The sequence below is a fragment of the Rattus norvegicus genome, chromosome 9 (genome assembly GCF_021556685.1).
Source record: "Rattus norvegicus strain SHRSP/BbbUtx chromosome 9, alternate assembly SHRSP_T2T, whole genome shotgun sequence".
Lineage (NCBI taxonomy): Eukaryota > Metazoa > Chordata > Mammalia > Rodentia > Muridae > Rattus > Rattus norvegicus.
In genome coordinates, this window is record NC_141542.1 from 83851242 (window position 1) to 83866674 (window position 15433).

At 39.2% G+C, this 15433-nt stretch overlaps 1 protein-coding gene across 1 annotated transcript in view; it reads left to right on the forward strand.

Annotated features, from left to right (window-relative positions):
- Cps1 (carbamoyl-phosphate synthase 1) overlaps positions 1-15433 on the forward strand; it is a 122306-nt gene that overhangs the window by 55078 nt on the left and 51795 nt on the right. The window contains 7 exon segments of the mRNA NM_017072.2: positions 780-937; positions 2710-2838; positions 5324-5468; positions 6926-7136; positions 8549-8747; positions 10634-10810; positions 13778-13896. Coding sequence (NP_058768.1) covers positions 780-937; positions 2710-2838; positions 5324-5468; positions 6926-7136; positions 8549-8747; positions 10634-10810; positions 13778-13896 — 1138 coding nt within the window.

A 15433-nucleotide genomic window follows, 5' to 3' on the forward strand; every position in this document is an offset into this window, starting at 1 on the left:
TCTCCTTCCTCGTTTCCTGTCCATCAGCCCCCTAACCCTCCCCCTCCCCTTCTATATGGTTGTTCCCCTCCCCACCCTCCCCCTACTTCCCCCCCAAACAATCCCCTACACTGGGAGTCCAACGTTGGCAGGGCCAAGGACTTCCCCTTCCCCTGGTGCCCCAATAAGGCTATTCACTGCTACCTATGCAGTTGGAGCCCAGGGTCAGTCCATGTATAGTCTTTGGGTAATGGTTTAGTCCCTGGAAGCTCTGGTTGGTGGCATTGTTGTTCTTATGGTCACAAATCCCTTCAACTCCTTCAGACCTTTTTCTAATTCCTCCAATGGGGATCCCGTTCTTGGTCCAGTGGTTTGCTACTGGCATTCGCCTCTGTATTTGACAGGTTCTGGCTGTGTCTCTCAGGAGAGATCTATACTTGGATCCAATTTTAGGAGTTCTTTCAAAATTGCTTTTAGATACATTTATTTTATATATGTATTTTGCCTGCATTCATGTATATGTGCTACACTTGGACCTTGTTCTCTAGGAGGTCAAAAGGTGGCATCAGATAACTTTAGAAGTATAGTTTAGAAATATGTGGGTGCTGGGAACTGAATCGTGGTCTTCTGCAAGAGCAGCCAGTGCTCTTAACTGCTGAGCCATTTTTCTTCAGCCCCAGGATGTTTATTTATTCATCCAATTATCTACTTATTTATTTTGTAATTAATGTCATCAATGTTTGTTAAGAAGGCACAGAGTTTGAGATTAAGAAATCCCATTTTATTTAATTCTTCTGTAGGAGTGGAACTATTCAAGAGGGGTGTGCTCAAGGAATATGGTGTGAAGGTCTTGGGAACATCGGTCGAGTCCATTATGGCCACAGAAGACAGGCAGCTTTTCTCAGACAAGCTGAATGAGATCAACGAGAAGATTGCTCCTAGCTTTGCAGTGGAATCAGTAAGGCACTCTGTTCTTGGGAGACGGGCACACATTGCTAGTCTTGAACTGCATGGACAATGGTTATCATGCCTGATAATTATTATATATAAAATCTTCATATTTATATGTATTGTCCTCATAGGTATTTTAGTCCCACAGAAACACTGTGGATTAATAGCAGCACTCAGGGCTAAAACTTGAGAAATAGAGGTTGGTATTTTACTCAGCAAAGGAAAATATAAACCTGCAGGTGAACCTCTTTGCTTGAGGTTGAAGCACCCGTGATCTCTTGAAAATAACAACGGCACAGATTTGTGACAGCTGACTTATTTTTGCCTTCTGTTCTTTTCTGCAATAAGTCACACATGTTGAGTATAAGCCTTAATGCCCTGAAAATTGGATCTTTGGAATGAAATAAATATTTAAGAATGAAATGAACTTAGTCAATAAGACTCATCCTGGATGAGCATATTTTTGATATAGATCTGGGTTTCCTGTTTCTACACTTATTTTCCATTATACATTATGCCTATTTTTAGGATATTACCAAACATCAAAAAAATCAACTAGCTATACACCTCTTTTTGCCCTGATTTTATTTTGATTTTAGACACATATTTTTTTTTTTTTTTGGTTCTTTTTTTCGGAGCTGGGGACCGAACCCAGGGCCTTGCGCTTCCTAGGCAAGCGCTCTACCACTGAGCTAAATCCCCAACCCCTAGACACATATTTTTGAAGTAGAGAGTGGAAGCCGTAAACACAAGCTTCCCATTGTAGAAATAGGCAAAACTTTAGGAATGAGTCAAGTAATTCTGTCATCACTAAAACTGGGTGTATCTGTCTCAGAAAAGCATGCTACCAAGTACATGCAGACTACAAAGCTGTCAATCAAGAGCAACCCATGGGAGCTCTCCTGAATGCTTTGGGAAGCTCTTGCCGTACATTCATACTTTCATTGCCAAATATAATTATGTCCTTGCTTCCCTATGATAAGAAACCGGCATATGGGGAAGGTGTAATTACATTCCCATTGGTGGTGTAATAATATTCCATGACAGAAAAATATAGCCACCATATGTTGTATTCGGTAAGTTAAAAAAAATTCCAGGTTGGAGAGACTATTCTCAGAATAAATTTGAAAAATGAAATATCTTCTTTTATGTAGTATTCTTAGTGGTACACTGTTTTATTGCCATGTTAGCTTTGGGAATAGAAAACATCCTTTTTTTTTTCTCTTTAAATGATAGACTTTCAAACTAAAGCTAAAAATACCATTGTCTGCATATCTTTCTACAATAAGCGATGATCACTTCTGCTTTTGGTCATGGTGTAGCAGGGTTTAAAAAACAACTTAAAAATTCATCCGATAAAAGTAAAAAAATATTACAGACACATTTTACTTTACTTTATAGAGTGACATTCTTTTTTCAGACGAAGATGAGGGGAAAAATAAAACAATTCCCCTCTGTGCAAATCAACCAATTAACCTGAGTTTCTGGGATCTCATGGTGTGACTGTGACTGTGACTCTGTGTGCGGGCGCGCGCGCGCGCGCGAGTGTGTGTGTGTGTGTGTGTGTGTGTGAGAGAGAGAGAGAGAGAGAGAAAGAGAGAGAGAGAGAGAGAGAGAGAGAGAGAGAGAAGCAGAGAGAGAGGGAGAGAGGGAGAGAGGGAGAGAGGGAGAGAGGGAGAGAGGGAGAGAGGGAGAGAGGGAGAGAGGGAGAGAGGGAGAGAGGGAGAGAGGTGTAGAGGGGTTGGGTTTTCAGCTTCAGTATCCGTGTTTTGCTCACAGATGGAGGATGCCTTGAAGGCAGCAGACACCATTGGCTACCCTGTGATGATTCGGTCTGCGTATGCTCTGGGTGGGTTAGGCTCCGGCATCTGTCCCAACAAGGAGACCTTAATGGATCTTGGCACAAAGGTAAGTTTTTTTTCTGAGCAAAGCTCTATCCTCAAGTGGATATCGAGAAGGAAACAGCACAAATCTTCAACCCATAGGACTTTACGTAAACCAGAGGTCGCTCTACCTGCCTGTCCATTTTCATTTTGCTACCGACTTCGTGGAGGTACACCTCATCCACCGGTGTTCCACAATCCAATCCAGCAAATCACATTGCTAAAATATGTTTTACTAACTATGAGAAGAGCAGAATAAAAGTGCCTTGTTTTTCACGTTATTTTTGGGAAAATGGTATAAGCCTCCAAGTTTAATAATAGGAATGGATTTCGCCAACACACAAATAAAAATGCAAGCGATGGTTGGATTCTTATAGTTTGTTTTTCTATCAAAATCACCTTAATTCATCACTAAATACGAATGAGCGATTTAATGCAACTATCTTCACTAAGAAAAGATGTTCAACACAAAACAGAGATAAACACGCAACACCTTGCTCCCGAGTTGTTTGTCCATATTCTGCTTCTAGAGGACCATAGCTGGCAGTACTGAGATTCAGTGATGACTTTCAGTGAGAAAACAGCTGTAGTTAGGACAACCGAATGGCATGCGGATGGATTGAGACCACCATTGCACAGCCATTTGTAGGGGAGCTTAGTCTCACACAATTTATAGGTCTTCATTTTTTATTTTTGAATTAAAATAAAGTAAGGTTTTAAATTGTTGATATTGAAAAATTGAAAGCAGATAAATACAATTAAATAGACACAGGCACTTGTAAGTGACAGGTTTACAAGCCAACAACTTAGATTTAGTGTTTCTGAAGTTGCCCATATTATAAACACAAAAAGCAACGTATTTAATATGAAAGGTGCCTTTTCACATTCAGGACTTTGGAGTTATTTACTTAAAGCAAACTATGTTTATGTAGTTATAAAATATATTTAGTGTAGCATGCTACATGTTATGAATTCTTAAAATTAGCAATGTCCTTAGAGACAGCATATTCTTCTCTGTGTTAAATATATTTTCTCCATAAAAATAAAGCATTCTTAGAACCAGGTTTTTTTATTTAGAACATTTACAATATGAAGACAGTTTGGAGTGAAATATTTTTCAATTATTTCTACTCTGCCAAAATAATCAGTGGTTGTTGAATATTTTTCTTGTTGAGAATCTTTATTTTTTTTCTCCTTGAGATTAATTAATCATATCATTACCTCCTAATCTATCCCTTTATTCATTTGATGCTATAATTAGAGCCACTAGATGCTGTGTTAGGTCACTTAGGTACTTAAGTTAACTTTGAAGTAAAATTGGAAACTTGAAAGAATTTAAAAACAAGGCTAGGAGGTTAACAGAAATGAAGCCAGTTTTCCCTGTATCTAAATTTCTATCCTAATTTACTAAAATACAGAATTTATGCCCTTTGTCTCTGAGTCTTCTTCTTTCTGCAAACAACCCAAAGGACAAATGAAATCATTACTCACCTGTTAACAGCAGCTCTGGAATGTTCTAACAGTTTTGAGAACCTCATTACGGGCAGATGTGGGGACAAAGGAGTCACACTTTTAGTTGCCTGTGTTTAAGCCTAGAGTGACTGTGGTTGCAAAACACCCAGTGTTGAGATCCATTACGGAGAATTTAAATTGAGTTTTCACCGCATCATGCAGCCTGCTAATCATTTTAAATAAAAATGAAAATTCCTTTCATCTAACTGTCATCCAAAATCAAATCTGTTGTGAGATAAAGGGACATTTTTGTCTTCCGTTGTCAGTCACCACATGTCCTAAGGTCAGAGATCGCCTCTTTCATATATTGAGTTCAGAATTCTGCCATACTGTGGGTACGCAGTAAATATGAAATGGTAATTACACTAACTCATATCTGTCTAATCAGCCATGTATGATATACGACTCAGGGTACTTAAGCACTTAGGCAGTGATTAACCATAATAATAACTGCATATGATTCTTCTAATTCCCACGTTGCATTTGCCATCTTGGATGACTGTCTACAAGCATCATCATCTTCTTTCTCCTCCTCATCAGCACCAGTGAACTCGTATTGTGTATGCCACTGTACAAAGCACCCTCAGCTATTTTAGAGAAAGCCCAAATCTTTAGACTTATCTTTTTTTCACATTTATTTGTACTTATCACATTTTCTGGTTTCACAGAAGCCTAGCTCCTGAAATAATTTCATTTCCCTCTGCCTGATTGCTCAATTATTTTCTCTTTTTCCTAAATTAGTTTGATTTAATGTCATATCAGCACTTTGAATGGCAAGCCTCAATAACCCAAATCAAGAGCATTCACTGCAGGATGCTATTCCTGGTCCCACTGATTTTCAGACACCCCCCCATGCTTTCTGGAAGGTGGGGGAGAACAGAGATGAGGTTTAAGACTTTAGTGCTGACCAGGATGTAGGTCAGAGTACTTTCTTTAATGTCCCTGTTTAAACTGCAGCCTTTCCTTAAATCTTTGGTATCTCTGCCATCCATCTGCAGGCATTTGCTATGACCAACCAGATCCTGGTGGAGCGGTCAGTGACAGGTTGGAAAGAAATAGAATATGAAGTTGTCCGAGATGCGGATGATAACTGTGTCACAGTCTGTAACATGGAGAATGTTGACGCCATGGGTGTTCACACAGGTAGGCAAAGAATCTTCCAGAATTATAGGCATGCCTTTGGCTCCAGACTTGGATTACCATAGCACCCTGTATAAGGTACTTTACCAGTCCTAGCTGGTGGACTGATTATAACACTTAACATTTAGACATAGTATTTTATAGCACTGAAAATATTCTCACCTTTAGTTTGGAATTCCCAGGATTCCTCTACAGCATGATAGATATTGTGATCCTGATTTCAATGGAGGAAGATCAGATAAACCGTGAATTTGAGCCATGACAGTGTTGAGAAGTAAAGATGGGGCTCGCAAAACTTTAAAGCACACTGAAGTGTTAGTGATGGAGAAAATAGTCTCCCATGTACTGAAAAATAGGTTTTTAGCAAGTTAAATTATTTGGTTCTACAGGACAGAATGATGACTTACATTCCAGAAATGTTAAATTGATGATGGGAGAAATTTGGAGAAAGGAGTTGCGACCGTAGAAAGTCATACATGGAAATACGGAAATGAAAATGTTGATACAGATCCTTGGAAATCATTTAGTGTAGAAGAGATAATTGCAACTAGAGACACACATACCTTTTAAAGGATATAGGCATAGATAGAGGTAAGAAGAGAGTTAAAATTTGAATCATGGAAAACAATTCAATTTCTAGGGAAGGACAAAGAAAATCGGTCATAAAGCAAAGGAGATAGAGGGTTCTGAGGAAAATTAGGTGGAAAAAGTATCAACTAGGTCAATGCAAGAACGTATTTTACAAAAGATCTTTCTTTGTAGCAGTATTAGTTCCTATGTTAGGTCAAGAATAAAGATTTAATTTGGGTTCTTAGCTATTCACAAGAAAAAAATGAGATAATGCAATTCAGGGATGGAACAGACACAGAGAGCAGGATTGTGTGATAAGGAGGGATAAGGACCTTGACGAACTTCCACCATGTTTAGTGATAGAGAAATTGAGAGGTGTGTGTGTCTGACAATGTTGGACATAGGTTTCTTGAGGGAAGGAGAGCTGATCATGTCTCCAGGCAGAAGGTAGGGCCCTGGGATGAAAACTTCAAAGGCCTCACGTTGGAGAAGAATGAGATCAGGAAGGGAGAGAGGAGGGGGTTCAAGTCATCTAGCACAGAGGGAGGATGTTCTGTGGAAGGAAAACTTGAGAGACCATTTGAGAGGAAGAAAGAGATGCTGAAGGGCCTGATGCGAATCGAGTAAGCTGATAATTAAACTTTAACAGTTAGATAAATGTGGCTAAAAATTGGAGGGGGTGATTCTATAAGTAAATTATCAGAATCACGTGGACAATATAAGAGTTATGGAGAATACCTGATATTTCACTCATATGAATGTGAATATTGATTTTAATCCTTTCCTTAAATCATCAGTCTGCTTTATGCCTTGCATCTCTTTTAGTAGATTAAGTCAGTCAAGCTGGCTGTTGAAATATAACACTAAATAATGAGTGTTTGTGTTGACAGGTGATTCAGTTGTTGTGGCCCCGGCCCAGACCCTCTCCAATGCAGAGTTCCAGATGTTGAGACGCACTTCAATCAATGTTGTTCGCCACTTGGGCATTGTGGGTGAATGCAACATTCAGTTTGCTCTTCACCCCACTTCCATGGAATACTGTATCATTGAAGTGAATGCCAGGCTCTCCAGGAGTTCTGCCCTGGCCTCCAAGGCCACTGGGTAAGATCGTGATGGAGCATATGTTTTCAATCTCTTTGTAGGTAGAAATGGGGAACTGACTGCCTGTCAATACAGAAGACCATTCTGTTTTTATAAAATTTGCCCCCATTTCCTGTGTGTTAGTGTCAGAAGCTTTAGAGAAACCCCAAAGGCACGGTTATTAACGAGCTTGCTGCCAGCTTGAGACAAGTGGGATCATTAGGTAACTCTGTTTGCTGACTAATCATAAGCCAATCAAAATCTGGGTGGCCAAAACAGGCCATGAAAAATAAGCTTCTTAATTGCACTTAGCAGATGTTGTTAAAGGGTGAGCATTAATCTTTAATTTTGGTTTTCAACTGCCCACACAAGCGGCTGATAAGAAATACTTTATTTAACTTAACACTTCAGGATAGATCATTTTGATTTTGGAAATAGACATGATAAAACATACCCAATCACTAACCAATGATCTTTAACAAAGAGGAATTAACAATATAGGATATTTCCATGGGTAAATGTGAGAACTAAATAAGTAAATTCAATGTCCATTTAACAGCTGCTAGCAAGCATAATTGGAAAGAAAGTAAATAAAACCTCTTGTTTCTATTGATACTTTTAGCATCTGGTGTTTAAGTTGTATGGCATTTAAATTAGGAAAATATTTACTTTTTTAGTGTTTTTATGTAGCTATGAAGTAGTGCAAGGTTGTAGCGCTCTCTACAGAAGTCAGAAGACCTGATTCTTGCTTGGTTCATCCACAGACAGTGAATTTGGGCATGACACTTACCTCTTTCTTGGTCTGTAAAGACAGGCACTTTTTCCAAAGAACTCATATCCAATTCTATAGTTCTGTGAATTATCTTACCAAATAAAATTATCTGAAGTGACATTCCAGAGGGTGGCCACATTTATAGGGTGTTAAGTTTTATTTTTAACAAGATACCAAAGTTCAAATATTTGGAGACAGACTTGCAAAGCCCATATTTCCCGACCATGTATAACACACTGAACTCCAGCTGTCTCTTTAGATAGAAATTCGAATGCTTTTTCTCAGAGATTATTTTGCAGATTTTAATCTAAGTGGACATTAAACACAGGCAGTAGAGGAAAAATCTTATTTATCAAGAAACTTATTGATCTTGAATTGAAAGGATGAAGGCTGGAGATTGTAGCAATACAAGAGAGGGCTTAAGAGTGGGTTCTCCGCGGCTGCATGCTTTATGGTGAACCACACTACTTTGTAAGTGGCCAGGAAATGTTTATGTGGAGGACGTATCTGGCGTGTCTTACATTTTGAAGTAGACTGATGCCAGAGTTGTAGAGAAAGCCTCGTTCAAGTTTGGAGTTGTTTTCAGTGCTTACTGCTTGAACTTAAAAACAAACAAGCCAACCAATGAAGGGAGGCTAACGCTACCTCTGTGTTATTACAGCTACCCACTGGCGTTCATCGCAGCAAAGATCGCTCTAGGAATCCCACTTCCAGAAATCAAGAATGTTGTGTCTGGGAAGACCTCAGCCTGCTTCGAACCTAGCCTGGATTACATGGTGACCAAGATTCCTCGCTGGGACCTTGACCGTTTTCATGGAACATCCAGCCGAATTGGTAGCTCAATGAAAAGTGTAGGCGAGGTGAGTGTAGGAGTTAGTACTTCATTTACACGAGATTTGGTTTTAGTACTTTTGTCGCCTCCTTGATAGCATTGACAGTCAAAAGGCTGCCTGGATACTGTTTTCCTGGCTACTAGAAGTTTCATTTCCTCCTTAGTGTTTTAACAGTGTTATGTTATTTGTTACATGATATTTTTATGGATTCAAAGTTCCATATATATCAATCACATACATATCTCTATCTATCTACCTATCTATCAACTATATATAAGATATATACCTATATTTGACTAAAACAAATTTCATCTCATATATATATAAAAAGCATATGTATGTATCTGAGATAAGATTTGTTTTTAATCAAATATAGAAAATAAAGCAGTATAAAAGATAATATAAGTGCTGGGAATAGTTGGTAAAATGTTTGTTGCGTAAGCATGAAGACTTGATTGGGTCACCAGGACACTCATCATGTCAGGAGTGATGATGTGTGTCTGCAATCCCAGCACGAGGTGGGGATAGGGTTGGTAAGAAGGTGGGAGTGTGGCGACTGCTGATTGGCTGTCCCCTGGCCACCTAACTTAGCTAAATGGTAAGCTCCAGGTTCAATAAGAGAGCTTGCCTCAAAAAATAATATGGAGAAGCAGTTTAGGAAGCCATCCCCAAATCAAGCTTTGGTCTCTACAGCACGTGGATCAGTAAGTGCACGCCACACACCTATATGCTTACCCACGAATATACCACACAGGTACAAATGCCCAAATATTGTGTAATGTGCAAAGCCAGACAACCGCCTTGAAGTTAAATACTTGGTTTCAGTCCATGTGAATTGTGACTTCATTATTTTATACTTCCTATAACCGCATCTGTATAGGAGACAGGCTGATAACATGAGCTCCCACAAACCTTCAAGTACGACTCTTCCAATCTGAGAAAGCACAGTGGAATATTAATCTCCCTTTCGCTGAACTGAAAGGTCCTGATATTTTGTTTATCCCTGCTTCCCAGAAACTCCCTTTACTTCTAATTACATCTGGGACAGCGTAAAAGGTTAATCTGCTCGAAATTAGTGGTATTTGAATATGTATTGTTCACGTAGTTGACACACAATTTTATAATTTGTCATTAACGTGAACTTGAGCCTATCTGAGGTATTGGGAAAAGTTACTGAAGGCTGTATTGTAACCATTGATATTTTAAACTGGAGCCCAAAACTGCACAGTAATTTACTGTTCCGTGGAGAGATTCAAAGGCAATGTTCATTCACTAAAATAACTGGGTAGGCTGCAAGGCCAGATTAAATTTAGTTTTGGGTATTGACTGGTTCAGACTAAATTGTCCTTTTTTAAAAATATTAGACACAATTAGCTGTAAATATTGTACAAAGACATATAAAATTTGTCATGGTGAAATTTAACCTCTATCTAGATCCAAAATCACAACCTATGTGTATTTGTTATGATTCTTAGGGGTCTACTAATATTAATACTTAGTTAGAGAACTGACTGGCATCCTTCAAATAGTCTGTTTTCTCCTTATCTGTTCAGTATTCTAAAGGACATTGGCATACGTCTTTGAAAGGGCGGTCCCTGTGCTCTGGCCATTTGTTCCTCATTTTATTACTATTATGCTTCAGAACAGGTGCAGGCAATGTCTTCGTTACTCTCAGGAAATACAGCTACAGTCACTAGCTAGGAAAAACCAATCATATGTTAAAGACTTGTTGCGTTAGAAAGCACGGAGAAAGGGTAAGAGCGACTATGGAACAGAAGCTCGAGATCTGTGGATGTTCTCCGAGTCCTTTTGCAGTTGTCAAGTTTTGGGAAATATTGCACATCGAATTTTGTGGGAAAGCAAAACTACATGAGGCTGTTCTTTCGAGTGAAGCTCTTATGTTTGTATCCCAGGTCATGGCCATTGGTCGCACCTTTGAGGAAAGTTTCCAGAAGGCTCTGAGGATGTGCCATCCATCTGTGGATGGGTTCACTCCCCGTCTCCCAATGAATAAGGAATGGCCAGCAAACCTGGATCTGAGGAAGGAGCTGTCTGAACCCTCCAGCACCCGCATCTATGCCATTGCTAAGGTAATAAGGGATTAACTGGAGTGGCCTCAGAATTTACAGCCTAGTGTTTGTAAAGTGCCTCTGGCCTCTTCCTGGGAGCCATTACACGTACACACCTGCACTTCCTGTCCCTCTCACACATAGAAACATACCTCTTTCTTATCCCTATCTTACATGCAACATTTCTCTGAATTTCATCAGACATTCTTCTAATTGAGTAATAAGTATTTTTTTAAAATTTAACTTGAAGCTTGGACCCAAGGGCACAATGCACTTTTAAAAGATACCCACACAGCCAAAATGAACCACTTTTAGTATACACAGCCCCAGACTTTAAGATTTTATAGTTTTGATTTGTTCTTTCTTGTCACCCTGTATCAAATGCTCCCTGAAAATGGATGCAATTGTATTAGAGAAGTGATACACTGGTATCCTGTAGTACATCCTACCAAAGTCCGTAATGTAATGCCTTTTGCTCTTTTCTGTGTTTAAATATCAGGCAACCTAGACTGTGACAGTAGGCTTTCCCATGTAATTATCTTATTGGAGGGGTTACTTGTAGAACAAAAAGCCCCTCCTCTCAGGCCCACCCCCTTAGTTCCCTTTCATGCAAATGAAGTGCCATTTTAATCTCCCTTCATATTTACTGTGCTTAGAGTTTTGAAATTTCAGCTCATCTGATTTTATGAAAGGTGACTTGGGCAGCTGGAATCTGTCTGGTCAGATATCCCTAAATGGCTTTTTGACATTTAAGGAAGCACCGGCATTAATTCTCCAACAGTGTCAAACCACCCCGAGTTCACAAAGCTCCCTTGGCCATTGTCTGTGTGTGTGCATGTGGGATGTTTTAGTGAAAATAGGAATTGTATCTTTAAAGAGGAAATCTGACTTACATAGTGCCTTTGTAGCAACAGAAACGTGCATTTTATGATTTGAACTCACTGTAACTCTTACTAGCATTTAGTGACAGGCCTGCAGAGAGCTGACTAAGACCAAGAAATATTTCCTTCAGAGCATCTGATATGTACTCTCCTCATTCTTATGGGTTTCATTTCTAAAATAATTAAGTCCTATTGAAATTCTTGGAGAGACTATTATCTTTGATGAATATTTTCTAATCTTGAGTTTTAAGACTGATGTCAGGAGTGGTGGGGTTACAGCAACAAAGTGAGATTTTCCTAGAAGGCCATTTCACTGTGTATTCTGTCCTTCTCTTAGTCTTTTATTTAAGAAGAAATGGAGGATATTCATATGTGTGGGTGTGGATGTGTAAATATATAGACACATATATAGATATGATTTTCTCCCTCAGGGGAAGGGCAGTAAATGGATTTTTTCCTCAAGTCTAGCAATCTTGTTCCTGCCACTTGAAACAGATGAAAAAGGATAGCATTTCCTAGTTCCCAGCCAGGCTGTAAAACTCAGGCAAATCTCTCATTCTTTTCTAACAGACTCACAAAGGGTGGGGATGCAGGGCAAACGTGTGGAGGTTCATCCTGCCCAGAGCACGTTGTGTATAAGCAAGAAGTGCAGGCTCGGGGATAAATTATTGTCTGCCCGAGTGCTGGAACAGGGAACTGATTCCTGTTTGTTTGAGGTCATCATTACTGTTCATTTCCACAGCAACCAGCGACTCGGCAATTTTGACAAAGAATATAAGGACAGTGCAGGGCTGAAAGGGAAAAAGTATGGAGGGAGGGTTGGACTCCCTACCGGCGTTCATGATTCTCAGAGGAGGGCAAGGTACTCTGAGGTCTGGCTTTTGCAGAATTCTTATTTCAGGATGACTGGGTCACCACCTCTTTTGATTTGGGGGAGAATGCAGGCATTAGTTTTGATTTGGTGAGCATTTCACCAGCCTCAAATGCATTTGGGGTCATAATGGACTTCATTCCAGTGGGGGTAAGGTGGCATAGTTACAGTGTGGGAAGATGATGTCTCGGGACTGGCAGGCTCGCTTCACAATGGAAGCAGACCTGACTGTAGGTTTTTCTTCCTCTCAGGGAAGTGGCTACCACACTCTGGGTCCTTGTTCATTTTACATTACCGGATGTAATCTTTATTTAATCTGTAAAAAACATGAATCACTTACTTTCTATGTTCCTTCTATTGCTAATGCTTTGCAACTTTTAGTCTCTCAGGGATTAAGACCAATGTAGAACTTAGGGATAGGATTGTGATTTTGTGAAAAATTACATAAGAGTAATATAGATAAAGTTAAAAAAAAACAAACATGGCTTTGAGTGTTTTTATTAAGTGTTATTCTAGTCGTGTGACCTGTGTGCCATGCTATAGCTCAGAGCTTACGATCATGGACTCTCTTACAGTAGAGTAAGTAAAGGTTTAAGAAACCTCAACTTTATGAGTGGACTATAGCACCAGAGTTACTCGTTAGCTGCACTTCTCTTCTGAACTTAAAAATGTAAAATGTCATTCTAAAATAGTTTTGAAATAGATGTTATATGTCTATTATTTTTCCACTGGGAATATGCACATTTGTATAAATATAAATGATACCAGTGCACATGCTTTGAGTTGGGAGGGTTTGGTTTGGGGAGTTATGCAGCTTTGCCAGTGCACTCAGCTCAGTGAGTAGCTAGCACTTTGCTTTGGAGATCGTTAAAGTAAGCATAAGAAGATGATGGGGAGCTGCCGATAGAGCCTTTCTATTGCCATTCGATTCTTCTTATTACCAAGTATATAGTTTAGGAAATAGGAGCCTAGCCAAAAGAGGAGGAGGAGGCAGGACCTGCTAAGACTGTGGTGAGCACACATTTCTCTTGTAGTTTCTCTGTATGACATTTGGGGGTGCAGTTAACGGCATCCAGCGTTTATTTCAAGGACCATTAATGATTCAGTTTCGTATCTCAGGGGTAGTCTGGCCCCAGTCTCTCTAAATACCACGGAAAGGAATGGCTGTTATGTTTTCAGTTAAACAAGACGTTTAGAAAATGGTTGCCACAGAAGGTGTTTTTCTTCTTCTGGCAGGCCTTGGAAAACAACATGTCCCTTGACGAAATCGTGAAGCTCACATCCATTGACAAGTGGTTTTTGTATAAGATGCGTGACATTTTAAACATGGATAAGACACTGAAAGGGCTTAACAGGTAAGAGGATTGCTCTGAACCACTCTATAGATTTTCAGTGCAATGTTTCGGTTGTCCTTTCGTACAGCTGGCCAAGACGCTGCCTCACCGAGCTAAACGATGCTGACATTAGGAAAAGGGAGCAAATGCCAGGAGACAACTGTCAGCCTCTCACAGGGTTCAATGTTTTGAATCATTTTATACTTTCATTGGTGACGTCAAATATTGTGATTGTTTAAACCAAGTCTTTAGAGCTCAGAGTAACTAGAGTACATTTACAAATATTTATTGTTTTACATATTGTTAGAAAGAAAGACAACAAGTTATATTCCGATTTTATGTACACTTTCTTTTCCATTTTGGAGCCTAGTTCTGATTTTAATATTAACCTACAAATCACTATGTATTGATAGGGAATTTATTCTCCTTGTTTTTCTACTGATATTATCAACATGTGGACTTTTAGTTCGGCATATAAGTGAGCTATACTTGTGTGTCTGTTAATAACCTCCTGGCCTCTAACTAACTTACATTTTAATTTTTCATGGCCAATTACTTATAGGTTTTATTTTATGTTTAGAATATTCTGATAATGTCAGATATTTAAAGTCAATTCTTTTAAGTTTTGTTTGAAGACTGCCTATTGAGTTGTCTCTGGCTTAGACAGGTTTTATGTATTCATCTTTGAGAAGAGGATCATCTATTACCAAATTAGGATATAAGGTCTTCCTCAGCTTACATTGGAAAGAAATCTCAACTCTAAGCCTAGGGATATATTTAGAGAAAGAAAGATTTGGTAGTATATGTTCTTTTCAAATGGCTTAGGGGAATGCAGACAATTTAATTACATAAAATGTTGAGGACAATGGGAGAACAGGAAGGGGGTTGCTCCTGGGTTTTACCCATGTTAAATTCTTGATTTTGTACACAGGGATTTTGTCAAACAAGGATGAGACTGGCCACCATTGCCTGTAGCAATGCTTTTAAGAGCTTGTGTAAAATGAACAGTAGTCAGCAAATAAGGCAGAGGTGGAACATATACATTTGTCTAAGGGTTTTGCTGACTTAGGGTTTCTTTTCTTGGTTTATGACACCAGCAAAGCTTCCATGTTGAATTATATATAGTCTGTTCCACTGCTCAGTTTTAGGCAACAGATTTCAAAGCCTTATGAAAGCGCTCCAGTGAAACCACACGGGGGCGCTAGAAACTCGCAGTGCGCCAGACAGCCCTCGCGTGAAGAATAGCTGATGCGATTGTGATCGAAGTGTGCATTTGATATGCGGCCTAATTTGCGGGCACGGGTTTGGGGGTCAGCTTAATATTTTAATTGAATAGTTCTTGTTACAACTAGAAGTCAGGCTAAGATTACAACTAGGCAGACAAAAGTGTATTTTGATAGAAAAAAGGGAAAGGTCGTTGGAGAGTAGAAACGTCCCATGGCTGTAGGCGACTTAGAGTATTTCTACTAATTCTGTTGCATATGCTCGATGATAATTTGAAACTTTTAGTTTCCATTTTCTAATATAGGCGTATTTATAATTAAATAATATTCTTTCA